Source organism: Antennarius striatus, chromosome 16, assembly GCF_040054535.1.
Source record: "Antennarius striatus isolate MH-2024 chromosome 16, ASM4005453v1, whole genome shotgun sequence".
In the NCBI taxonomy this organism is placed as follows: domain Eukaryota; kingdom Metazoa; phylum Chordata; class Actinopteri; order Lophiiformes; family Antennariidae; genus Antennarius; species Antennarius striatus.
Genome location: NC_090791.1, coordinates 3,541,300 through 3,569,263, shown reverse-complemented (window position 1 = coordinate 3,569,263; position 27,964 = coordinate 3,541,300). Strand labels below are relative to the sequence as shown.

General features: G+C 45.7%; 1 protein-coding gene across 1 annotated transcript; it reads right to left on the bottom strand.

Annotated features, from left to right (window-relative positions):
- Nucleotides 1-439: 439 nt before the first annotated feature.
- Nucleotides 440-24,576, bottom strand: rnd2 (Rho family GTPase 2). Its single transcript, XM_068337685.1, has 5 exons — nt 24,325-24,576; nt 23,844-23,931; nt 7,294-7,403; nt 3,900-4,034; nt 440-1,456 (listed from the first exon to the last, which is right to left on the bottom strand). The coding sequence occupies exons 1-5, from the start codon at nt 24,424-24,426 to the stop codon at nt 1,187-1,189; spliced, it is 705 nt and encodes a 234-aa protein (XP_068193786.1). The 5' UTR covers nt 24,427-24,576; the 3' UTR covers nt 440-1,186.
- Between the last annotated feature and the right edge of the window lie 3,388 nt (nt 24,577-27,964).

The following is a 27,964-nucleotide window of genomic DNA, read 5'->3' as shown; positions in this document are numbered from 1 at the left end:
TGAGTCACTCCTCGGGCTGCAGCGTTTGACACATGAGAGCAGGGAAGAGACAGGTGAAATCCACAGACATGACTGTTTGAAAACCGACAGATGACAAGCACCAACGTTTGATTGTTGCCTGTAGTCTTTGACTGGAATGGCACCCAGTAGACTGTACTGTATATCTTCCCTGAGGTCCAACAGTCTTTTAATTCATTCAAACCTCTTCCAGAGTCGAACTCATATCCCTGAAACCAGTTTACAGTTGCAAAAACATCCTCCCCCTTAATCCAGATTCCTACCAAAACTGAATGAGGTCCATTTTGATCCAAGACCACTCAGTGGTTTTTGTGTAATCCTGCCAACAACCAAACACAGTTAACAGTCATGTGCTGCAGCTATGACACAATTAAATTTTTAAAAAAAAGTAAATTACAACAGAACACTAATATTTTACCACTTTATTTGCCACAAAGAAACAACTTTAAAATAGTGACAGTAACTTCAGTGAATCAAACTGACAGCCGGAGCGGAGTTTAATGAACTAAACAAAGGCAAACGGATATGTTGTGACTTTTATTCTAAAATGCACTTGTGGTAGTAATTCTCACACACATACACACACACACACACACACACCTTTACAATAATTCACTGTTTCCAGCTCCAAATGTTTGGTTTGCGCCATCATTTATATCATCGCCCGAATCCCTTTAAAGCATTTCAGAGAGCAGCTTGAGACGGAACAGCGCCGTAATGAGTCCTCATGCTGGCTGAGCAACAAGCTTCATCACCAGATGTCCCGCTCCGGCACGCCACGTCACTGCCTTCGCCATCAAAGCGGCGCCATCCCCCTTATTACAACGGTTTCAGGAAATTAATTCCTGTTTTCATACTGGGAACTCGATGGCAGCGTCCTTGTGTCCAGAGGGTTAGTCCGATCATTTCAGAACAACACAAATATGTAAACAGCTAAAGAAATCTGCAATCACACAACCAAAAAAGAGGAAAAAAATCCAAAAGCATTTCTTTCCACAGCGCTGTTTCTTTTTTTCTTTTTTTTTTACCCCCACTCACTCCTCTGCAGTGCAAAAAATGAGGATGCAAAGAAAAGATCAACAAAGAAAAACAATAAATAGACTTCCTCCGTTATATATTTCTGTGTTTATGTATATACACATATATTTATTTTTAGAATATTGGGTCTCTACATGAGCACACAGCTCTTGGCTCGATCCTTCCTCATGGCCGGGGGTTGGTCCATTTGCTCAGTCCGACCCGACAGGGGAGGCAAGGGCAGCTGTGAGACTCTCTTCAGGCCCCTCCGGGAGCTGCTGCGTTTCAACTGCGGCTTAAGCGGCCGCCGCACCGACGCCACCGTCGTCACGTGGAACACGTCCCGGACGCTGTTCTCCGAAACCTTGGAGGTGCACTCCACGTAGGCCACAGCCCCGATCTGTCGGGCTATCGTGGTGCCCTGGAACATGAATGAGTAGAGAGAGGTAGAATTAGCAAACACGCGAGGTTCAGTATTGTTTGAAAATGGAAGCGACAAATAGTTTTTCAAGGGGAAAAATGTTGGAAACAGGAAATTAGATGCAACATTTGATCAAAAAATGACGACAAAATATATCTTCTAGAACGTTTTGGCACTTTCCCAATACATTCCTGTCGTGCATTTTCGCATTTCACTGGTTTGCGTCGACTTTGCATTCCGCATCTTTCAAAACTATCTGTTCTCGTGTTTCCTCAGGCTTAAAGACTTGGTTAGGCATGAGTTTCCCTCATTAAACCTCGGCATCAGAAGAATCTATCTAAAAAGCGGACGGTAAAATGGCCGTGAAGTAGGCGGCGGATCCGTGACGAAGCTTTCCGGTATACCTGTGGACTAAATGTCAGCAATTTAAACATATCTGGAGACAAACGAAGCCCTTCCAGCTGAGGCATGAATAATTTAGATGGTGTGACTCCTCGGTCTGCGTTGGGAACAGAGCTGCAGATCCCACTGGGCCGGTCGGAGCCGCTCTGATCTATTTCTGCTACTTAGAAGACTAAACTCCTGTGTAAACCTGTTAATTAAGAGTATAAATTGTTGGCTTGTGATCGGGATGAGAGAGGAATTCACTTTTCTCTCGTTTTACGATGACACTGTTCCGCCGGATCAGCACATGTAAAGATCGCCTCAGATGCAGCACGACTGCATCCCATGAACTTATATATTGCACGCTTTTGAACAGAGCGCGACTGTGTCGGCGAAACATACATATATAAGAAAAGAAAGTTCCCTCATTAGGCGGAACGGCAGGTTTTATGGATTCAAGGCGGTGAGATTACCGTGGCGGGCGGAGGAGCTCGATCAGATCTCAGGCGAGATTAGCGCAGAAACGTCTGGAGTTCACCCGGTGGTCACTCTGAGCCGTGACTCCTCGGCTACCACGCAATTCAATTTGAGATCAGCAGCAGGATAGCAACGCGGGCGATTGGATTAGAGCGATGAAATGTTTATCGTACACCGCTTTGACATCTGCCTGGTGACTCAGATTTTCTTACGTACGTTTATAGTCGCCACTTTGTTTGAAAATAGCGATTTAGACGAAAAAAAAAAAAAAAGCTATCTGTAGGCTTGGCCACAAATGGTCCCCTGTTATTTGACATTAGCTGTGCGGCGTGTCACTCTCTTTTATTTGTCTATTATTTACATGAACTGTGTTTTTGGCTACTGATTTTTATTTTTCATTTTTTAGCTTTGTGCTTTAGCCTCCGGCGAGCTCTCAGACACCAATAGAGGGGGGAAAAAAGAGGGGCCTTTGTTCTGAGGGCTTTTGTGTCGTGGTTAAAAAGCCCCCTCCACTTTTTTTTTTGTATGTCCAACATGGGGAGGGCACAAAAAGAACACGTCGAAAGCTGATTAAAATTCGCAGATTTACAGAACGGTTCATCATTCCACCCCCTCCTTCCTGGCTTAGGGAGGTGGGGGGGGGAGGGGGTCACGGTGGCAGGCGATAGAAGGGTTCGCTCGTTTATCAATGTCTGCTTTTCACCCCCATTCATCCAGCGTTTTGAAAAACCCCGAAATCTGCATGAATATTACATTTGCGGCGAGGAAAAAATGTGTCCCTCGACATAAATTCCACTAAACCGCCTTTCGCTCCTTTCACGGCCCTCTACATAAGCAACACCTATATCGCCTGTCAGCAAAATTTAAGCCAAAATGCCAACCCCAGCAACATGCCCTGGGGGGGGTGGAGGGGGAGTAGTGGGGGGGTGTCATACACCTCTTATTCTGAGGTGGCTGATTGGGTTGCACAAGCTTCCTCTCACACCACTTCCTCTGGGACTTCAATGCCACTACTGATCAAGATGGGGGGGGGGGGAAATAATGTGGATTGCTTTACGATTTCTTTTCTGCTTTGGTTGTTGTTCTCAAATCTGCTGTTCTTCCCAAAGCCCAAGAAGAGAATCAAAAGGGAGTGATAGGGGAGGGGGGGGGGTTTAGATCTGTGTGTTATTTCCCAGAAAAGGCCTCTGTTGATGTTTTGAGCATTTTTTTAAAATATAAATGACCTTTCATTTAACTTCTAATCTTCAGGAATACAGAATAATGTGCGGTTTCATTTATTTTTCTGCCCCTGTTCCTTTGAAAGTTTGTGATTCATGATGGAGCTCGATGGAAAAGTATAGGCACACATTTTTCCTTCCATCCGAAACTGAAAATCTTTCAACGGTGACATCTGAAAGGACGAGTATTTCTTTCTCTTAGTTCTCTCTTCATCTCTCCATCTCCCCGAGGAAGAAGGGATACATGAATGGATGTGAGCAGATCCCTTCTGCAGCGGCGAGTTGGTTGGAGTGAAAACAAATGTAGAAATATTGGGGGAGATGAGTGAGAAAATTAGGAATGTGGGAATGCTTGGCCTCACCTGCTCGTGGGTGACAGGGATCAGGCGCTGCTTGGAGAGTTCCCTCAGGGTGCTGACGTCTGTCCTCATGTCCAGCTTACAGCCCACCAGAACCACTTTGGCGTTGGGACAGAACTCCTGCGTTTCCCCTTGCCACTGTGGAGACAAGAAGGAACAGGGATACATCGCTGATTCTGACCAATCTGAGCAGAACTGAGTCGGATATAAAGTCATGACCTTTGGCTTTTATGATACCAGAAAGTAGATAGTCCAAAGCAATGTAAAATGTCTGAAAAGTACTGTTTTTTTTTAACCTCAAACTTAATTTTAAGATGAAATAGGGTTTGATTAAAATATTTCTGATTGTGTTTTTGTTTCGTCTTAAAGATTTTGGCCTAATTTTAATGATCCATTGATCCACATCTCACCGCCGAGCATCCAACGAGGACGACATGTACATATTAACAGTAAGGCCGCGAGTAATCTGATAATTCATGGTGAATTCATGGTCTTAAGATAGTAAAAATGCACATCATTATTTCCTGGGTTCCGAGTCTACCCTGTTGCATAATGAGTTATTGAATTTTCTTTCACATAAGAAAAGGGAAAAACAACAAAGCCTTAGAACTGAGGCGCCGGAACAACAGAATGTGTGTCAGAACTAATCGATGAAAAGTGTTAATCCATTCAGCTCTAAAGGAAAATCACTGTTGGTAAAAAGCGCGTCTTTAGTTATTTCACAGCTGGAAATTAGCAACCACCACCAGCGTGTGGTTTTCTGTAAGGGGCGGTGAATTTAAATACCAGTAATATAACAAATGGATTTCTGATGGACGTCAGTCACTCAGTTGTGAGTCAAGACGGGAGTCAATGCTAATGCTAACAAACAGCACAGGAGTCAAATACAGCAATCAAGTGTGCAGAGGGAGTCCTGATCCGACCTCCATGCCTGTTCTTGTGTTTAAACTGAAATACAGTCTCATTACTCGTGGTTAATGCGTGCCAGGAACCACACGCGAATAACGAATTTATACTGCGACAAACTATTATTTATGGTGATTTAAATGTTGATGAACCCTCCCCATGCTGATATTAAATCACCTTCTCTCTGTATTACCTTTTCCCACACTCTTATCGACTGTTTAAAGCACTTTTGTGTCTCACGGAAGTCCGAGACTCACGGAACATAGCGCACTTCCGGATGCTTTCAGCCAATGGAATGCGAGTCAGTGTCACATGACTGCAAATCATTCTGCTATTACAAAGATTTCAAATCTCTAAATTATCTTGTTTTAAAAAGTTTTATCTTTCAGTCGAGCTGAAAACTGATTATTTTATGATGACGTAAAATGATGCCGCTGCGTGGACAAATAATTCTATTACAAACTCTGTTTCTCATATTGAAGCTGCTTTTTTTTTGCAGTGAGTGAGAAAAACGCTCATATTGTCCTGAAACCTTGATATATTTGACTTGTGAGAATGAAATGGAGATGCCGTCCTTGCTTTATTTTTTCATTTGCAACTGCACAATACGAGCAGCTCAAACATGGAAGTGTGTAAAGGAGGCAGATACGCCGCTATTGAAAGAGCTGAATGTGCTCTGATGCGGATAGTCTTCTACCTCCGTTTCAGAGAAGTCTATATTATGAAGATCAAACTTCTTTCCTGTCAGCTCGCTTCAGGTTTCTGCCGTCGCTGATGTTTGTTAGTTTCCTCACACACCTCCCCGTCAATAAATCTATTTCAGGTTATGTACAGAAAAAGGATGAGCAGAAAAAAGAAAAAAAAAAAAATCACCTTGACATGAAATGTCACCTCAGCTGAATCAACACCGTCCGCCGTCCCCAACAGCTTTGAAATATTCCACATACCGTGTGCGGAATGTCCGGCCCGTCCATTCACGCTTCAGTCTGAAGGCCACCTTTGACCTTAAAAGCCCATCCCTATTCTCCCGATAACATCCAATCAAACGCTTCGATTGTTTAACCCTCTCCGCCCCCAGCTGTTGTTCGGGGAACCTTTGCGACACCGTTTGATTCAGGGGTCAAGAGTCTAATTTGGGATGGTGACTGTGCAACAGCTTTTCCATGTGCCCCCCCCCGAGTTTCAGGGATCACCAGGGCGACAGCTAAAGGTCAGGGTTCAAGGCGACCCCTTGCCGAGGGATTCATGGGAAAACCAAAAGCTTGACAGCATCTCTGCCTCCTCCTGTTGATAGAGAGCACTCAGGCTTGGGAGATGTTTGCCTGTTTAAAACAAAAAAAGCAAAAAAAAACTGGTGTCTTGGGTTGGATCTCCTGGTCTGCTGGGGCGTTTTAGCAGCTCCCCTCAAGACCGCTAAACGCGTCAGCGTCCCGGCCGTGGGAACCGTCTTGGGCCCACATGGAACGCAGTTCAAAGGCGAGGCGAACACATGGCTTCAAGATGGGAGCCCACAAGGAGGCGCAGACCTGTTTTTACATGACATGCGTGCACATAAACAGACCCATTAACTTGGGTGTCCCTGCATATACAATAGGTATTACCTCCAACTGTAAAAACACATCCCTGACCGTAAACCCAGCCTTCACTCCCAGCTCCACTCCATTATTGATGCATCTGAACCATCGGCCACCTTACAAATGTTTAATTACCACCATCTGTTCTGCATGAAAGTTACGTTTTTAACGCCTGCGGAAAGTCAGGTCTAGAAGTCTTTAACAGGCACTGCAGCAGATTCTCTTGATATACCGTGACCCCTCGCATATTCACGCATCAAGATGCACGGCTTCACCTCATCACGGATTATTAGTAGGTAGTCACGTGATACCATACATGCATTCGATTGGCTGACGGCATTCGGAAGTGCGCTACGTTCTGTTAAACCTCAGAAGGCAGTGCACAACCATGAGACACTAAATTGCTCTAAACAGTCTTTAAGAGTGTGGGAAAAGGTCATACAGATATAAGGGGATTTAATATCAGTATGCGGAGGGTTCATAAACATTTAAATTACTGTAAATAATAAAATAGTTTGTCACTATACCGCGGAATTTCGTTTTTTGTGGTGGTCCTGGAACGCATTAACGCGAGTAACGAGGGATTACTGCAGCCGGTGCGGCTAATTTGCATAGCCGATATTCGTCCTGAACCCACCGGGCTGCAAAAGCGTGTCATTCTCCAACCCGACCCTACGTTCCACAGCGGGACGAGGGTCAAGTACCCGTTGGCCGTTTTGATGAGATAAAGGAATTAGAGGCTCTGACCTCTACGCTGATTTGCTCTATTGTTGAGCTGCCGGCACAAAAAAATATGAGATGCTGATCGGGGGAAAACGCTGAAGGTTTTTTTTTTTTGTCCTGCTCTTCGGCGCCACGGCGGATATGGGACGCTGATTCGAAGCGTTGAAAGGATGAATGAAATCTAAAATACTGACCTTCTTTATGACACTGTCCAATGTCTCCGGGCGGCTTATGTCGAAGCAGATGAGCACCGCGTCCGAATCCGGATACGCCAGCGGTCTCACATTATCATAATAGGAGGAACCTGTGGACACACAATAACATATGGCGATAAGGTCACAGCGTCTTCTCAGACAATCCTGTGTGTGTTTTCTGCCACGTTAATAACCCCACGAGGCTCTTCATCCCAACCATATGGCCTTTATGTCAATTACAAACATACTGCACACCCCTGGAAGGTAATCTAAAGGTCATTAAAACACAGATAGCTCATTAAACGGAGGCTCTGACATGAACTCGGACACGCTGCAGCTCGGATGCACACTGCCGATGCAAATGAACCCCCATCTGAACGGTTTGTGAGAGCACTCAAGTATCTGTATTTCTTGACCTTCTTTTATCTCAGAGCTTCTTGAGTTACTCAGAGACACACTCCAAATTGAATAATTGTGGAATGAGGATGGACGACCTCGTACGCAGCGCATTATTAACAACAGTAAGAACATTGAACTTAAGAGCAAAGGTCAAACTCAAAGGTCAACAGTTTTCTCTGGAATCGACCTCGCATTGAGGTCCTCATTCTTTTTTGCCTGCATTAGATTCCACGTTTCTGCCTCTTGATCGGATCTAACGGTAGAATGGTATCTCAGTAGGTTCACACAGTGACATGGCGCTCACACTCTTACAGCTCTCATTAGAAAGCTTGTAAAAATATACGGGCTTTTCTGTGAAATGCGGATGTGGGCGCTCCCGGGAGCTTTTACCGGCCTGAACTCGTACATTTCTTCTGCAACTCACACACTTCAGTGGGATGATGCGTATTTTGCAATATATATATATATATATATATATTTTTTTTTTTTTAAATCTCCAATATTGCATTTAATCCACCTTCAAACAGATTATGATAATTCTTTATCATCTTTGTTGATTTCAAGCTTTATTCCGGGCGGCGCACAATCATCAGTCAGCCGGTTTTAAAGCGCTGTGTGCATTTGTCTAGCGGGGTAAATGGAGTCTGCACAATGGCACTACAGCCAGTTTTAGCATCACTATGTTCTCTTTGTTAATGATGGAATGAGACCGTGACAATAGCTGCACGCGGCCCATAAACCCCCTCCATTCAGCCGGCTGTGCATCGGTGACCCGCTCCCGCCCCACTGAGAACAATGCAACAGGCTGCACATGAAAGATTGATGCTTTTTACAGGCTCCAACTGAGAGGCACCATTTTCATTACATTCCATTTCTCAACCAAATGCACTCTGCCATTAAGGGCCAACGAATATGCTGAATCCGTTCTTGTGAGACGTTCTAAAGAGAGGTTTTGAAACATGCATTGTTAATGTTAATGTCAGCATGAAGAGATCCTTTTTTTTTTTTTCCTCGAAGCCACGGTCAATATGCATTAAAACCCCTAGTCTCCACATAGTTTTGTTGCCTCCTTGCTTGTGGAGTGCGTATCACGGATGCATGATAAATGGACAATCTGTTGTCCATCAGATGGTAGTTGCAGCATCCTAAGTGAAGTACTTCCGTCCTTTGAAACACTTTCAGGCTCATCCTTGGGGATTCCGGGATATGTAATCCATCCAGAGAGTTGTGGGGCTCCCCAAGCTTCCTCCCTCCAAACGAGGCCCCGAACCCTGAGCCTGAACCACTTCCTCCTGGCTCCTTTCATATCTCCAAGGTCTGCACTGAGCCTCCATACAGAGGGCAGCCAGGCAATTCCATGATCCAGAACTGGATATAGACGATTCGCAAAGCCAGATCTGAATGTCCGGATTTCTATTTTCTGCACATTTTAAGTTTGACTGGCTGGACATGATGTCGAAAATGTCATAAAATACCCTCTCAGGCTACAATTTAAACTGAAACTACATCTGGAACTGTAAAACGTTTAATCAAGTCTTCTCTGGTACAAGATCCACCCCGACAAAAAAAGTTCATTAAATCTATTGAGAGCTTTTTGAAATGTCTTCCAGATAACAAAGATAAAAGATTAACTATCTCTCCCGAAAGGCCTCCGGTGGTCGAATCCTTCCGAATTTATTGTACTTTTTAACTCCACAGATATCTAAACTGAATTTATTATGCTGTTTTAGTATGGAGCAGAAGAAAGAAAAATGAGTGGCATTTTAACCAGCGCCCCTTTGTGTTATCGTTGATTCAAAGCCCCCTCCTTCTCCTTATTAACAGAATATTGCGACTTTCTTGTACTGCTGAGAGAGCAGGAGTAACACAAAGATGGGGACCGAGTCCAACAGTCAGCAAAGTACACGCCGAACAACAGCCTGCTCTGATTGGTAGCGGTCACACATGAGGTGATGTCGCTGCCGAAACTGGTTTTTCAGTATGTATCACAGCGGAGCAGACCTGCGCCGAGGTTGGAGCTGAAGACGGGAAGGGAAAGAGGGGAAGGAGGGGACTGAAAAGACTTAATGACTCTGGGGTGAGGGCAAGGTGCACAAGTACGCAACCGTGGAATAAAAGCAGAATCCGAATGAGGGCAAAGAGACGTTAGGTGACGGAAAGACGACAAGTTTGTTTGACTTAAGGTGTCATTAATCGATTCGTGGATCCCGATGATCAAAATGATTAGCGGGTCACGGTCTTATCACAGCCCAGCCATTCCCAGCTGGGCTGCTTTGAATGACAGGTAGGCTACCTCAGCACTTCTGCAAAGTTGGGGGGGGGGGGAATAAAAGTCCTCCGAGGGAGAGAAGAGAGTTAAAAACAAGTCGAGCTGGCACAAATAAAATCCAATCACCATGTAAACTATACAGCTTCCATCGCCTGAGATGCACGCCCCATCGCCCCCATCGGCGAAGAGACGGGACCAGGCGATAAAAGAGGATGTAGCCTCTGCGGGGTAGAGGGCGCGGGGGCGGTGTGCAGTGGGTGTTTGGGTAGGTAATGAAAGCAGGACAGATCAAATAAAGAGGTATGAGTGCTCTGGGTTGGCTATTGGCAGAGGTGGCCTGTGCCCATTCACAGAGAGGTGGAACAAAAGGTCAATTGAATTTCAGACAGAGGCAGGTTGAGATGGATGGGGCAGGAGGGACGGGGTAGGGTGGGTGCAGCCAGACAGCAGCGACTAAAAGCTATGACGCCTGGCAAGGAGCGGGACCCTGCCACGCGGTGCCAAGGACGGGCATAAAACACCCCTCCAAACCCCGTCAAGCATTAGCATTAACCTGATTTAGCACCGAGGACCTCTGACAGAAGAAAGTGGATTTCTGTCTTCATTTCCACAGAGCTAATTAGCGCTAAGCTAAGCTGCGGAGTCGTGCAGAAAGGTGACAGAGGTGGGAGGAAAGCATTTCTCATCAGACGTCAAATGAGCGCCATCAAAGGCCAGAAATATCCCATAGGAGGATGTGGAGGCAGACAGGAAGTTAGCGCAGAGCTAATGTACAGTAATAAGGTTTGAATGCTTGTGGTATGGCTTCGTTTATGCCTCTTTTCCCCCTGACACTTGGACTGCCCTATAGGGACAATCAGTCGGAGACATTAGAGCTAATTCAAAACCTCTTCGGAGAGACTTTACACTTCATGACGACGACTAAATAAACATAGCGATAAAACATATGGTGCCCTTTGATGGGGAAAATTCTTCAAGACACCAGAGTTGTGCATCAGCATCTAACAAAGACGTTAATCTGCAACATCACAGCAGGAATTGTCCCTTTCCCTCTCCGTTACATGCTCAATGCCAACACAGCTAAAAAGCAAACCATTATGAGTAAAGGGAAAGAATAGTCTTCGCCTCCAGGCTCTCTGATGCGTCCGTACACATATGGCTGCGAGTCAACAGCAACTAACAGCCTCATTAGGTCGTATAGACTGAAAAGCACCGACGTGCACAAACGAAGCCGGGCTAAGGCAGAAAACACCTCTGCAAATGTCACCGAATAAATGAAAACAGTTATTGCAACCGGGTTAGACGTAACCTTAGAAATACATTCAGCGCCTGCCGTGTCTTCTTTCTTCCCCCTGTAGCTGTTTTCCTCTTGAAATCCACCTTCAAAGTAAAGGCAAAACATTTTGAGTTGGGCTGCCAAGTATCGTAGCAACCAGGAGTGATGCAAATGGCTTCATTGTGAGGCCCTGAAAGGGAAGAACGGAAGAGGAGAAGCGAGGGACCAAAGGGACGGTGGAGGCTAACGATTCCGGTGCATTGATGATTCGAGGCAGCTAAAAGGAGAGATGACGCCAGTTGATGCATCATCCTTTTTTAGAGGCTGAGCGTACTGTGTGTGTCTGGTCTGTGTTGTGAAGTGTTACGGCTTCTCCACAATCGGTGTCATACTCAAACTGTGATAAACACCGACACAGACACCCTTTGAGACTCTGACCCACAGACGACACAAGACAGTCTTATTTACTGTATATTTACCTTACTTTCTCAGCATTATGATGGCAAACTTGTCAGCTTCAAGGGATTTTCATCTCTTACACGATAATGCTTAGAGTATAAAGTTAGAAGCCTTTTGGTTTAGCTTATCAGAGACTGGAAAATAGACAGGAAGCTACCTGAAACTAATACCCGCATCTACATCGCTGACTTCCAAACACAGTTTGTCTAGAGTGCTTAATCAATACAAAATTAAGAGCGTCTTTTATAACCAGTTATCCTTTGGGAAAGGCGGTTGGAACGTATCCCACTTGTGCAAGAGGCAGTGTCGACCCTGGACATACGCAGGTCTGAAAGACCCACTGAGATACGATTGCTCAGGCCACATCTGAAGGCGGTTTGACACGTATGTGACCATGTATGACCGCCTCCGACATGCAAATTTGTCCCGGAACTGCCTCCTCAACTGACATGCTCTGCAAAACAAGGCAAAAAGGAATGGTAATGAGTGTCTGAAAAAACATACGAGACACGCTCTTTCGGGTTTGTTTCGGTTCACTACGGTTACAAATGACATGTTTGGGCGCTCTCACCTGCCAGCTTGAGCAGCAGATGGTGGCGAGGACACTGTCCGTTTCAAATGACGAGATCATTAAAAAGCCAGAAATGAAGCGCCATCGGCTAGCCCGCGCTCTGGATGGGGTTCATATCTTTAGTTGCCCATGCGGAGCTTGACGAATGAGCAACGGGAGTACACTAAAAACACACACATATTCGGATAAAGCTGTTGATTTGTAATAGAGATGGCTGTGTCGAGTTTTCAAAAGCATTAGCACGCCGACAAGACGATGAAGGTGACACCGGGTTAAATGGCCATTAACCTTCCACGTCTGCAGCCTTCACTCAGGGGATATCGATCAAAGCCCCCCGCCTCTTCCCTCTGGAGGAAGTGCAGTCTTTGAAGGGCGCCAAGCACCTTTCGCTACTGATCTGCCCTGAGCTGTTCTGCCAAGGAGTTAATGCCTCCGTCTGTTGTCCAATCACAGGTTGAAAAGCATGACTGGCCACGGCGATGACAGCACAAGCAGGGGACAGAACAGCATTACCGTCGGGCTTTTGCTTGCCCCCGGGGATATGGAGATGGAGCACTCAGCTTTCAGCTCCTCTTCACCCCACGGCTCCTCTTTTATTATCGAACACAGTCTCGTTTCACCAGAGATACATCCCAGCTGTGCATTTCATCTCCCGATGTTTGATTGGCGTCCACGTCTCTGGTTTGCGCTGCACTTCCCTTCTTCGATCTATCTATAGATTCCTCACCTCGCTTTTATAAAAACACTAATCAAGTTTTTTTATAAAACACTCGATTAGTGTTTTATATAGTTGTCTACTCCTTTTAACTCAGACAAGACTTCGTATTTTAGCGGCTTCCTCTGCGACATTTCGTCGAGTTGTTCTTGGAATCAGAATGCCATGTTTGTGGTACAGGAAGTTGCAAACACCTGATGATGGTGGACAGGGAGCAACAACGGTTTTTTGTCATTTCTTTAGTCCAACGTAGCGTCTTCAAGGCATTGCTTGAGTGCCTTTATTCCGCCTCGAGGTTCTGTGTGAAGGCCAATGAAGGCATAACGGGGCATCTCTTTGTTCCACCAATGCAGGAAAGCTAGAGTGGATTGGAAGGAAGTGGCTGTGAACTCTTCAAAACGTATTATTCACCGTGGCCCAAAATAGAACACTTAGAAATCAGCCAGTAGCAACTAGCATCCCCTGACGGTTCTGATACCTCAAACACAGAATTACCGTATTAATTCTGTTATTTATTCTGTTATTTGCGAAGTTGAAAGATGAACATCTAGCTTCCGCTCCATCAAAGCTGATCAGATCAACTTTCACGACCCAGTTACTCCACATGTAGACGGAGGAGTTACTTCTCAACTGGGACATCCAAAAGGAAAAGGTCGATCCCAATTAACATACCCAACTTACAAGCAGATACAAAAGATTGGGTGTCCATGGCAACCGTTCCCTTTTCTTGACATCTGGGGAATTTTATATAACTTGGTTGTTTAAGTTCCATTACGTCTTAAAGCGACACATAATTAGGGGACGTGGCCTTTAGCCGTCTCTTCATTCCAGTCATTGAACTTGACCCTTCAGCTGTTTGTGCTGCCTCTGGAAATGTTTTCTTGCAAACATTAGACAATAACACGGCTCGTTGCACAGTTAATTGTAACACAAGACAGACGCCGTCTGTGTTCCAGCATTGTGTCCTTTTTATAAATACCCATGGAGTTAGGTGGAATCAGGCACTGCCGGGATAATGACAGCCAGAATCTCCTCGCCGAGCTTCACAATGACTCCTCAGATAATTATGGGCGATGTCACTGACACTACCTCCATGTTTCGTAGAGTCTAAGGGAAAACAATAACTCCTTCTTTCCTTTCAGTCGGGCTGATTAAAAACGATCGCTATCAGCCACGCGTCATTCCTGCAACCGCCAACAGGTGGCACCGACTTGTGAAGATTTTGAATTGACAAGTTAGGACTTCACGGTTGCTTATTCAGCTAGAAAAAACTTCTGCAATGAGGATCGTCTTTGCTTTTCGGTTCCACTTTTAACAGTCATTGAGATCAGGCCAAAAACTTCCTGCCAACTTCAAATATCCACCCTAATCCTTTGGCCAAATATTGGTTATCACCACGGTGCACTCTGCTCTGAAAAGCTTCCTCTCAAAAGAATATTCCATATTGCTGCTACAGACGGTACTCCGGTTCATTTCTTTCACCTGTAAAACAGCATAGATGAAATCCTTTACTTCCACTCCTACACATCTTTCAATCTCATACACTTTTCAAAACTTGCACTCCTGCTCGGAGACTTTTCATTATTAAAAAATGGATTAATTCCCTCCTCCAGCCTCTAGCGTCCACAGAAGTGAGGATATTTAAAAAGGCAGCTACACGGGTACACAAAAGAAAAACCTGTCGTGAGTGGAAAAGGAATCCCCCTTCTTCCCCCACTCCCTCAACACACTCTGTAACCCCTCTCCCCCCTGGACAGGCCACCAGGGAAACATGGAACTACCTCAAGAGCGATTTCAATTCCACAAAAGCGGCGGCGGCGGTGAGAAAGGAGGAACCCAAGATCTTGTTTATAAATAAAGTCATCCATAAATGATGGGATCTGTCAAGTGCTGGGGGGGGCAGGGGGTGGGGGGGGGTGAAGGATGGAGGTGAGAGATGTATCCCCTTACGCTTGGATGGGTTGCAGACGGATGCTGAGAGGGTTTCTGGTCCCGTGGAGGTGAGGTGGGGGACCGGAAGGACCCGGCCCTGGCTGGGGGGGGAGCAGCAGAACCAGTCAGAACGGCCGTTTGAAGCCGGCTGATCAAAGCTGGCGTTGCATCGGGTTGTGTTGCACTCAGTAGAGAGGGAACCGGGAGCAAACACAGAAGCACAGTTCCCCCGGGTGGCGTTCCTTGTCTGACTGGATGACTCAGGCATCCGCCACGGAAAAGAACAAATGCTTGATTCAGCGCCAGGACGCATTAGTTAGCCTTTCCGCTCTCGTTTAGTTGGGTTTTCTGTTACGGTAGCTGCTTGGATTTAAAAAAAAAGAAAAACAGATGTGGTTCTCGTGTTGCATCATGAACACGGTCTGATCGGTGCTGAAACACGCCAAAACAACAGCACAATCGCTGGCGTGTTTGGCGTTTACATGCTAAAGTCAAACTAAGAAAATTAGCATTAACAAGAAAATACCCCCAGGTCACATGATGCTGGTTTTTAACAAAGTGCATTAACGATGATAGAAGTGTAAGATGTTTGCTGAATGTTGATTAGTGTTTTGCTAACTGTGTCCTAGACCGTCGTCCTGCTGCAGATGTTGGAGACGGAAGGTTTCTTCTATTTATTTCTATTTTCATGCACTTTTGTTTTAATGAACACACAGCTAAAACTCCAGTAAAAAATTTTTTTTAAAAAGTTTACTTGAAAACTAGTCTGAAGTCAACCAATGAAATCAAGTGTTTATCATAGAGGTCTTACTTCCTGTTGCCAGCAGGTGGTGCTATGATTATAATTGCATGATGTCACATAAACGTTTTCAGGCTGGGACTTTTGTTCAACATGTGACTGAACCATAAATAATAGACTTAAAGCAACTTCCTGTTTCATGAATAATTGAAATTATCGACAAGGCCACACCTTTAAGTGATGACAAAACCCTTCGAGGACATTGTTATCCTGAAGGTAATTTAAAGAATGCTGTTGACTCCCTGTTGGGTTTAGGTCATGGTCACACATGGGAACCAAATTTTATATTTCTTGGTTCACGGGGTTCCATTTTTCTTTCCATTTTATAAGCAGCTACACAAAAAATACTTTTAAACTCCTTCAAATTCCATAAAAACATCCCAGGACAGACAGGAAGATGAAAAAAAATACTTTATTCTAACATTCCCAGACTACACTATACGGTGGAGGAAAATTAAGTACAGTTGCCATGGTTATGTGAAGATGTAGTAGGGGAAATCATTAAGCTAAATAAAACATGAAAAGGAGGGTTAGATGATCAGATGGCTGAAAATATAAATGAATTTCATTTTACAGAGTAGAAAATCAAACTAAATGTAAGATCGTCTGGATCACCTAGAGCATAAAAACACCTAAAAAAAAAGCCCATGTGCCCTTGAAGCAGCTCCGATTAGAGATCAATAACTTCCTCCTCCTCTCCATTATGTTGTAGATCGCGTTACTTCTGGTCAATGAAGACTGAAGTTTCAAAATAAAAGCATGCTTCCTCCATCTCTTCATACAGCAGACAAAAGCACCTCGTTAATTTATTTACACCCCCCTCCTGGCACACACACACACACACACACACACACACACACACACACAGACACACACACACACACACACACACCTCGGTGTTTAGCATGCAACCAGAGTGCTCCACTGGTTTTAAAGTGTGACACAGTCGAGGTTTTTGTGTCTACATCCCGAGTACCACAGTGGGTCGCGTCCCAAGGGTGCCCCCAACAAGCCTGACAACAAAGAGCCTTCAAGGGTGGGGGGGGGCGCACACACACACACACACACACACACACACACACACACACACACACACACACACACACACACACACACACACACACACACACACACAGATGTACCCTTCTCCTTCTGTCTACTCCTTCTGTCCCCATTCCCAGTTTTCAATGTAGGGAACACTCACTTCTCTTATAACACAGACTGGGGGCTGCTACCCCACACCCCCCCACCCCCCCAATGCTTTTTACTCGCCCCTCGCTCCTCCAATCTGTTCACAGATTGGTCGCAGCAGCTGCTCCGCGTTCCACCCGAATTGTGCCCCCGCCGGCTGCCTCCCATTAGCCCCCGTTACGTCTGTGGTCAGCGGACGAACAATAGGAGAGGTCAGGGGTGGGGGCTATTGGAATTCCCATACACACAAGCACACACGCCCACACACACACACACACACACACACACCTCTAAAAACTTACTGTACACACCTCATTTATCACCTCAACACAGGCGAACCCTCAGCAGGAAGCTGCTGAACTGAAATTTTGCTCGAGAGGAAATTTAGAATCTTTTTACTTCCTTAAAAGTTTCCGTCAATAGAAGTTGATCGCTAACAATGAGCTAAATTTATTTTTATTATATTTATTTTAGAATCTGATGACGGACGCTAACCTATGAAAGCTCATTTCTCATAACCTTTTTATGACGTTTACGAGCCGCATCTCATCTCAGGAGTCGAATCCTTCAAAGGGACGCGTCCCGATAGGAAGGCTCCTCTTCTTCTCCATCCTACCTGACGGACCCAACGCTCTCTGGAAACACTTTCTCACTTTTACTAATTAACCAATCATCTCCTGCTGTTAGCGTTGCCAGGCAACAGAAGCAGCACTCGGTAACGCAAAAGGTTAGGGATGGAAACACTGGCTGTTCTCTGCAGACGGAACCACGTGGCCTCGTTAGACCGCATCCTTCAAACGACGTGGCCTCTGAACTGAGACGTGGCAATAGATATTGGGTTGCCATGACGCCAGAGCTTTAAACATCAGTGATCGTAACATTTATAGTGCTTATTTGAGTCCGATACACATTCGCTTTCACACTTTTACTGTGATTGCGGTGATTAATTTCAACTAAAATACACTTTTATATCTTTTATCCTTTTTACTCCATGTCGTATTTAATCGACCTCCATCGCGGCGCGCAAACAGACTTCTTTTTACTCGTCTACTTAACATTCATCCCATAATAACTTTTCATTTTGATTATTTCGATTATCGTCATCGCCATGCTATTTAAGCAGATTACACACTCCTGCCTGGTGCTCAGCGTTGCATTGGATGCACGGAGTGTGTGTGTGTGTGTGTGTGTGTGTGTGTGTGTGTGTGTGTGTGTGTGTGAAGGAGCTTTTGCGGTTGTATCCATGATCACATTTACAGCTGCCTCCGCCAGAGATAAGAGTCGAGCAGGATCGTGTGGCCGTCTCCTCTTGGGGGGGGGGGGGGGGGGCTCTACAGGAAGCGCTTGTTTTATTGTTTATGGGCTGATGGGCATGTGGGGCGTTTTGCATGAATGTTAAAGCGGGGCTACACGCTTGTGTGGTCCAGGTGGTGTCCAGCGCTTCTGTATGTGTGTGTGTGTCTGTGTGTGTGTCTGTGTGTGTGTGTGTGTGTGTTTGCATCCGAGTCTCACGGGCGGAGTGTGTGTCCACCGAGAAGTGATGGTGTGCAGTAATTACAGCCTGTGTGTTCCTGTCGGGGTGGCTGGCTGGCTTTCATGCAGCACTTCTGCCCACCCCTCGCTTAGCACGGCTCCTGACTCCCGGTGACCCCGACGCGTTGTTTCAGCAGCCGCCTTGACTAATGGGCCAATCAGGGATGTGGAGCGTCGATGCAGGAAGAGCAAAAGAAGAAAAGGGGACGGATAAACGGCTCGCTTCGTCTCGTCTTACAGCTCCTGCATCAAACCGGGACGCATTTCCCCCACTTTCGGCTCATCGACCCTTTGTGCAAAACGGCGTGAGAACATGATTCAGTGCAGGGATGGAGCTTTCCTGCTCAAGAAATAAAACATCCACCCTACCCCCACCCCAGGAGTTAGGAAGGCCTACTGCCCTACAGAGTCTCCACAATGTCCCACAAACCCACTCACACATTCGGGGCGCGATGAAACGCGACACGGCGCACGAGAGCCTCTTCATTCTGGAGTCTGACAACATGTACAATGAGGGAAATTATAGTTATTTGACTATGAGGTGTGAGTGAATCTGTTTGTTTTTTTTGCAGATTGTATTTATTTAGATGCATTCATGTGTGACAACGGGGCAATTATGATTCAATGGCTGCAATTTCTTTTTTGTTTAAGGAGCTTGTAAGACACTTCACAGATTCTAAGGAGAGCAGGCCGGGGGCCAGATTTACATATTTTTTGATTTTATTTGCATGAAATCTTGAACGAAATTATAATCCATCGAAAGATGTTTTTTAAATATATATATATATGTGTCTCTGAATTCATGGCAATCCATGGTTAGAAAACGTCAGTCGGGGCGCACATTGGCTTCCACCACACGCAGCGCTCGCTTTTCGATTTCTAAGATGTAAAGAGTCTTTGTCGGCTCCGGCTATTAAATGTAATCCCTGGGATTTTCGGCTCGAGTTTTTGCCAAAGAGGCTGCATGCTCGCCCCAAACTTGACACGAGTCAAGGAGGAAGTGGAATACATTCCCAGGGACTCCTATTTCAAGACTACAAGACCCCAGAGGACGCTACAGAATCCCCCTGCGTCCGTGAATATCCTCACATGCTTCCGACTCGTCGCTGAGGACTAGAGACCTGGCACTGGTGCTCAAGATTATTCCCAACCCTCGCAAAAAAGCGATTCAAGTTCAAGCAGAACGACATTCTTCCAAACCGTATTTTGTGTTTGAGACGTCCTCGCGCGTCACAGTTAAGCCGCCAAACTGGAAAAGGAAGTGGTGAAACATTTACAATGGTTCCTTTTCATCAACTCTGTGCAGGCAAGACCTGACATGCCTGTTCACGAATGAGTCGAACGACACGCCGGCGGTTCCACAGGGGTTTCACGATACCGACGTCGGCCAGAGGGGGCGCTGAAGTGACGTTTGGGTTCATATTTATGGCAATCAGGTGTTAAAGACGTGATAAATTTAGGAGTCTTGTTAGATTTTATCCGACAACTCATAAAAATCAACAGTTCACTTATTGTTTCTTCATTTTACTAAGCCGTTTGAGTTTCATCATGTAAATACAACTTTTAATGAAGACGTACAGTATTGGAAAAGTAGTGCTTATAATTAAACCTTCCTCTGACAGCAACCCACCGAGGGAGGGGTCAGTGGGGTGTCTAACGCCTTGGCTCGCCTGATTAAGTCCAGTAAATTGGGTGTGGGAGTGAATCCATACATGCCTTTTAAATTTCTTGCTATTAGCACGTTTCCATTAGCATCTTTTTTTTGCTGAAAATCTAAAAAAAATCGCCATCACAGACGTTTTTTTTTTTTTTTTTTTGGCTCCAATTTTTTTCCTCTTGGATTAAAACCAACACTGGCTTCGCCTCTAAGTGAGCATCTGTTGTTTATGTCAATAGATGCTCATCGAAAAGTTAAGAGCCTCCACATAAACAGTCGGCGGAGCCAAAGGCCAATTGGATGTTTCGCCCGTAGAGGAATAAAGCGTGACCAAAACGACATCATCAACAGGCGACGCTCGAACATCAATGTATAAAGAACATACGACGATTCCGTTCCATTCGGGATCAGGTGCTAAAATACTAGCGGTTAGCGCAAACAGTCGCAATCAGGACGATTATGTAACGAATGGGATGAACTCCAACTTTCCTGTCGTTTTGAGTGTTTACTCATCACCTGAAACTGTCAAGCAGCATGGGGGTGGGAAGAGAAGGAGGAAGGAAAAGGGGGGGGGGGCAACCTCCAGAATACTCCAAACAGGTTTCATTGAAGCGGTTATCGCCCGGGGCCAGCTGAGCAAAGACGACGAACGACTCTTCCAGCTCCGAGGCCGGTTGCATAGGGTTCAGGCTCGCGAGCAATGCTGGAAAGAATGTCGTCACCCTGCTGCAGGAGGTCGTTTAGGAATAAACAAAAGAAGCATTTCATGTGACATGACAAGCAACCGCCCCGAACGGACTCCACATTCTCAGATCGGAACACTAGAATCCAGGCTTTTAATCATTTATCGTCGGGTGTAACATTGCGGGGGCGCCAAACGAATCGAGCAAAAACCTGATGGTATCTCCGGCGAATCGCCGGGTCCGAGGGAGGCAGGGGAACAGGGGGGAGGAGGCGGGATTGTTGTCTTTATTTCTGCCCCTGCGTGGCTTTAGTTCGCTCATTCCCTATTAAAGATTGATCAAACACAAAGCGTGGAGGGGAACGGAGCCCATTGAAACGCAGCGTGTTTTCACAGGCCTCCCGATCATACCGGTCCAGCGAGCCCAGAATGTGGCGTTCGTTCTCAAGAGCAGAAAGGCGCCAGGAATGCCGGGGAGTCGGTATGAGAGCAAGAACGCGGTCGGCGACAGGAGTGGCGTTCCACTCCTGCAACGTCTTGTCGTCATGGAGCAAACAAACCATCACACCTCTGAAATCAGCAATTAAAAAACACATCAGACTTCTTAGTCTTGTGGAGAAACATTCAAAATTATATATTAGACTCCCTTAAGAGTGATAATCAGTGACATGCTCATATAAATGTGTTTTCTGCTCTCGATCTCTAGCTGTGCTTCACAATAGAGCTTCACGCAGAAAAGCTTTTACGCTTCTTGTTGGCAGGAGAAAAAAAAAATCCTTCGCAAGCACAACAAGTGACACATTTTGTGTTCCCAGCATGACCAACAGCAGCTTTTTGGTGGAATAAACACAAAGATAATTGGGTCGTCAGAATAAGAAGATGCCCAGTGAGAGACATGATGGTTAAGATAAATAAAGATGTCATCAACAAAACACAGAAGGAAATCCAGATTCTTGTGGGGTGACACTTGAACGCACCACTGGAAAGAACCTGATTTGTGAGAATGGGGTCACTCAGAGGGTTGGAAGTGAAGAAGTCTGGATGAAGCTTGGGGAACCCCACCCCACCCCCCCCCGGCCTGTGGCGACTCGGACTTGCCTGCCTCTTAGGGAGGTATTAGTCTGACGCCAGAGCTAAAGGGAATCTTTCCCAGGCAGCTTTCCCGTATTGGGAAGCGAGGAAGAGCACTTTAATGCTCCAGGCTGGGGTGTCGACCACAGGACCCCCCCCATGTAAGAGCAGACAGTCATCGCTAATGGCCCTTAGACTAGCTATCTCCACGCCGCATTGACATTTAACTGCTTAACAGCTTGGGTTGCTTTAAAAGTTAATTAAGACAGGGAGACGCGCGGCGGTGAAACCGAACGTCACCCCTTCCGTTTAAATTCATTCCATCTCTTTCTGATCGCTGGCTGTTGAGCTCCGCTTCCCAGAAGTCATGTGTTTTTCCGTCTTGAAGCACCCATTCATTTAGAGCAGCGAGACAAACACAGTAAATACTTCAATCGGATAAACACTTCAACCCCGGCGCTCGACCGTCCTGCAACCGACCGGAATTAATGAGACCAAACAGATCAATGGTCGGCTTCTGACCATGGCGAGCGTTTTTTTAAATGGAAAACACACATCGGAGCACGTCGGAGCGATGTGAACCGAGGCTATTCAAGTAGCCTCACCTTGGACAGCGATCAATAACGCTTTGTGAGTGTCCGTCGGGCAACGGCGGGCGGAATTCACCAGAAGGAAGGCAGACGATGCAGAACCGCTGGAGGTGAGAAGGAACCGAGACCGGTGTCGACACTCTCAACCAATTTCATGAAAAGGAAACGGAGAGCCGAGAGAGGAAATATCTCCCGGCGCGCAATTACTGTGACAAGTTCCTCCATTTTGGACTTCCAAGTTTTAAGTTTCCCCAAAAGGTCAGCGCTGTCAAGATGGCGAGCGAGCGGCCGGCGGTGAAATCAGAGTTTACTAACGCTGTGCCGAAGCCCGGCGACATTTACTCCACCACAGTAAATCCACTAATGGTGGGGATCGCATTATTGATTTGGGTCTCTGTAAAAGATGATGCCACCAGGCCGAGTGTGACACACACACACACACACACACACACACACATTCGCCCTGTGGGGTGGGTGACGCCATGTTTACTGTGGGATGGGGAGATTAAAGCTTGCCCAGGGTGGTTTAGGCTTTTAAAGACAGACAGAAGCAAAACATTCCCGCTACATCATTAAGCTCTAACAGCGCACAGATAAGGCCTGTGTCTGAGTTGTGCCCCCCCCCCCCCCCCCCAGAGGACCCTGACCCCTGACTGTCAGGCTCTGGTAGATTTAAGTCTCAGGGTCGCAGCGAGGTCCCGGCAAAAACAACATTCTTTCATCGAGTCACCGTTCAACATGAAAACTCTCCCAGAAGAGAGTTGGAGATTTTTTTTTGGGAATGTTTATGGTAAAAGGAGGAATTCCCACCCAGATTCAATCCTCCGACCGGTCAGACAACCGACGGGACGCTCTGGCCCGGAGAGGACGGTGATGGAAGGCAGAACTCAGTGCAGCTGAGAGACGTTGATCCGTCCAAGCTGACAAAATTGGAAGAAATTTAATTCCTGGTGGCCAAACTCATAAAAATCTACTGAATTCAATCAAAATATTCCTGAATGGGAAAAAAAAACAAACTACTGATACTTCATGCATTGGGAATCAAGCCTAAAACCAAAGGAGGAACTTCTGACGTCACCATAGTGCCAAGGATCCCGCCCCTATCGGATCATGATGAAGACACCTAAACGGTTGGGGCAATTAGTGGTCGCTTCAGGCCCATCCTGTTTCAATTATCCACGCAACCCTAACCCACTAACCCCTCCACCCCCACAGAAGGAGCATGGGAAGAGCGCAGGGAATGCAAAACACAACGCGGCTGGAAGGCAAAACGCAACAACAAGCAGAAATGGTGCAGACGTGACATCCGTGTGACGTTCACGTGTTTTTAACACTCCGGAGGGGGGGGTAAAAAAAAAAAAAAAAAGTTGAGAAAACGATGAGTCGATTCGGTGGAATCGTCTTACCTGATGTGTCCCACATGTTCAGCTCGATCCTGTGCTTTTCTATCTCGAAACTGGCGGTGTAGTTCTCAAACACGGTGGGCACGTAGTTCTGGAAGGAGAACGGATTCAGATGCGTGAAGAGCGCACGATTCACCAGGTAAATGTGAGAATTGGATTTCAAATTATGCAGCAAATAAAACAACACGTTTGCGGATGGATGGATGGATGGATGGATGGATGGATGGATGGATGGATGATGATAATAAAAGAATCGCAGACAACGCGTTAAAGTTTTATAGGCAGAATAAACACCCGTTACAGGAAGGTTATAGCCTTTGAACGCGCATCTCCAACACCAGCGCGTTCTCTCCTCTTCCCGCAGGTGGATCTGACCTCCACAACAAGTTGACCCGATCTCCGGGAGGATTCTCGATCTCAATACCTTTTTAAATTTAGGATCTCTTAACTTTTTTTTTTTAATCTTTCTTTTTTCTGTACCTACCTCTGGATAGGAATCCTTGGCGAAAACGTGCAGGAGCGCCGTTTTCCCACACTGCGTGTCCCCTACCACCACGATCTTGCAGCGGCTCCCTTGGCTGTCCATGCTTTGTCCGTCAGAGGTGTGTTGTTGACGCGGGGATGGATTTCATGCAGCATCCGAAAAAGAGGCGGAATCGGAGTCGGGGGCGGGGGGGGGGAAGAAAAACGGGAGCAGGAGACGTGCGCCGGGCGGTGCGCTTCGATCCGGTTCCCTCCCCTGTCCTGCGCGCAGATCTCCGGTCCCACTGACTGACTTGCGCGGCTGAGCTGGTCGGATACCAAACCAGCGGACGCCCTCAGCCCTCCCTGGAAACTGGTTACTAGGTCGGTGGCCACGCCCTCCGCGTGCTCATCCAGTCAGCTGACTCAGGTGAGCTCACAGGGGTGAGGTGTATTTGTAGGGACCACACACGTCAGTGTTGAAATTATTTCCTCCACTCTATCTGTAGGAACTGACTTTATAATTAAGAACATTAGGATTTCATATAATTACGTGTTTCGCGTAATTTAGAGCCGGGGCTTTAAATATCTGACGTTATCAAGATTTATTCAATTTTTTGAGTACTTTATATCTATAAAAGTTTACATTCAAGTTCACATGAAGAGTACTAAACAAACAAACAAACAAAGAGAAGAACTATATTCTTTCATCTTGTGATCCTTCTTAATTCTAATGAACAGTAGCAGCAGAGTAAAGCTTATGTATTTGCCCACAAACCACCAGATCAACCTCGCAATGCACTCTGGGATGTGATTCGCATCCTAGTATTGGTACAGAAGCTTAATGGGGGGTATTCCGTTTTAATATTTCTTCTATTTCTCGAGCTTGGCTGTTTGAATGAAGCAGATTTATGTTTAAATAACAGCCCGTTTGAATTATTCTTCTCTGTAATTATTATGTATTCATCATGGTGTTGTTGTTTTGTGATCCCTGACTAAACACCCATCTCTAGCCATTACTCACGGGGGTGGGGGTGGGGGGGGCAGCATAAATAATTTGCCCCTGGATTTAGTGCCAACATGACCTCTTAATGGAGATACAATAAATGCAGCGCGCTCGGATAAAATAGTCCATCAAACTGAGTGGTTCGGTCTTTATGGCTCTTTTCTCCTCACTTTCAGTTTACGTTCCTTAGAGGTGTCCCGCTGAGGAGTTATTAGTTTTGTGAATGAGACAAATAGATGTCATGTGACTTGATGCGGTCATCGTTTGTCTGCCGCAGAGCGACACCGACGCCCTCTGGACAGAAGTGGTACTACACCCTGTTTGTAGCCGTGGCGGTAGAACCGAATTCTACACAACATACACATACTTGCGTTATTTATTCTCTTCTCATATTATTATTGTGGCTACATTTAGTGTTTGTGTTATTTAGTGTTTTCAATTTAACCAACAAGCAGGATGATTAATGTAATTAAATATATAATACATACTAAGATGCGTTCTGTAAAATATACAAAGTGCCAAAGGTTCTGGGTATCTTTTTTTAAAAAAAGAGATTCTTGTTTCTGGAGAAGTTTGGTAGAATTTTTCAAATATCACAAGCTTGAATCCTCTCAGCTTCATTTCATTAGGAGTTTAGTTCTGCAGTAGTTTCATAAGAAGCGTCTCAAACCCTGAGCGAACTGCTCACGTTGAGTAAATTTAAATTTTAAATTTCATCAAAGTATTGAAATTTAAAACTAAATTATTAGTTTCCTATTTAGAATTAAATTTAAATATAAATTGGAAACTGCTTGAGCTCATAATTTTTTTCACGTTACTATCCTCATTGTATTTCATGTTCTCACGCGTACGCGCGCGCGCGCACACACGCACACGCACACACACACACACACACACACACATATACACACTTATATCGCACTTCGTGCTCACGTAACTTTTGTGACGTCTCACGTCGACTCACCTGCAATCCCCCGCTCTGCCAGCAGGTGGGTGTCGAGTTCTGGATTGTCTGTGAGCTAAACGGAGATTCTGATCCACCAATAACAACAGACCAAACAATAAAAACGGAACCGGTTCATCAGTTCGCACTGGGTCTTGACTTCTAATGTGAATATTTGCAAAATTATGTTCCTGTACTACTATATCTTCCCTTGATTCAGTGCTAAAAACTGCACTAGTGTCCTTCTTTGGTTCTATAAAGTATTCTTCTGGAACATATTTAAACGACAACACAAGAAGAATTTAATTTCATCTAAATGAATCTGTATGATTTTTCAAATTTTAATGTTTTGAATAAACCTACATCCAGGAACTAACAGCTAAAAAAAACAGCAGTGAAATTGAATGAGCGCCTTGTTAGGATACTGTAATGATTTTTAAAAAATTTAACATGATTCAAAGATTAATCAGACATGATTAATGCTTCAAGCAGCTAAATTAACACATCAGCTGAACATGATGTGATCATTTTCTGCTGCAGTCATCATTCCTGCATGAATAGAATTACATCATAACCTTCTTCCTCTAGATTTATTGTAAATCCAGGGTTTTGCTCAGCTTTAATGGAAATGATCCCAAACAAATCGGTGTGTTTGCAGTTTGGAGACACGTCCTGCGGGGACACGTCCAGACTCCCTGCAGACTTGGTCCATTTTGCCTGGCAGTGCAGTGACACAGAACCTTATCCGGGCCAGATGACACCACCGAGCTGCACAATGCACTCAGTAACCCACTTAGACATCAGAGGAATCTCCAGGTGTGTGAAGCGGTGCAGCTCCTCTCACTTACATCGTCTCCTGCAGCCATTTCCCTGCAACAGATCCCCATTAAACTGCTGCATGGGGTGCATTTTAAATGCTTCTCTTTTTATTTCTATCTTTCTTGCAGTGCAAATCAATTCCTGGACCGCGCTCCAAAGGCGCGTCACCATTTGGCCCCACCGGGCCCCAGACGAACCCTGTGGCCGGAGAGAGAGACACGAGAGAGAGACAGCCGGCCCTGCAACGTTTTCCCTCAGTCAAAGCTGCAGATTCACGTCGTCCACGCCGCGCCTCGCTCCGCCCCTGTGGGATATCGACTGACTTGTGTTCTGAGTGGCTCTTTACAGCCACAAGGTGTCTCACCGGTCCTGTTGTGGTCACATCTCACTGAATGGATGCTGAGCCGGCCTGGGCTCTGGAGAGATGCAAAATATGAACACCCAGCTTTCTCTTCTGTGTGACAGGAGATTCCAGGTTAGATGGATTGTTTCTGCTCCTGGTTCCTACCCCGTCTCTCAGAGTTTTGATGGGCAGTTCCGGCTCCCCCTCAATAACACAAAGCGACTTCTTATCGCCCAATCCAAAGCTGGCAAAACCTCAACACAGACTCATATTTTTCTGAGCTGTCTGTGCAGGGAAGTTCCAACAATGAGCCCTACGCAGGCGCAAAGTTCCTGCAGTAGAATAGGCGACATAAACAGACGTTTCCTCCGACTGCTACTGTTCTAAAAAGTCACGGTTCAACCAGCAGGAACCAAAAAGGCCCAAGTTAAGAGGAATTCATCCATTTTCTAGAAACTGGTTTCTTATGGGAGGTGAAGATTAAGGTGGGTCTGTTCTGGATGGGTCGCTGGTTCATCACAGGACAACCACATGAAAAACATTCACTTTCA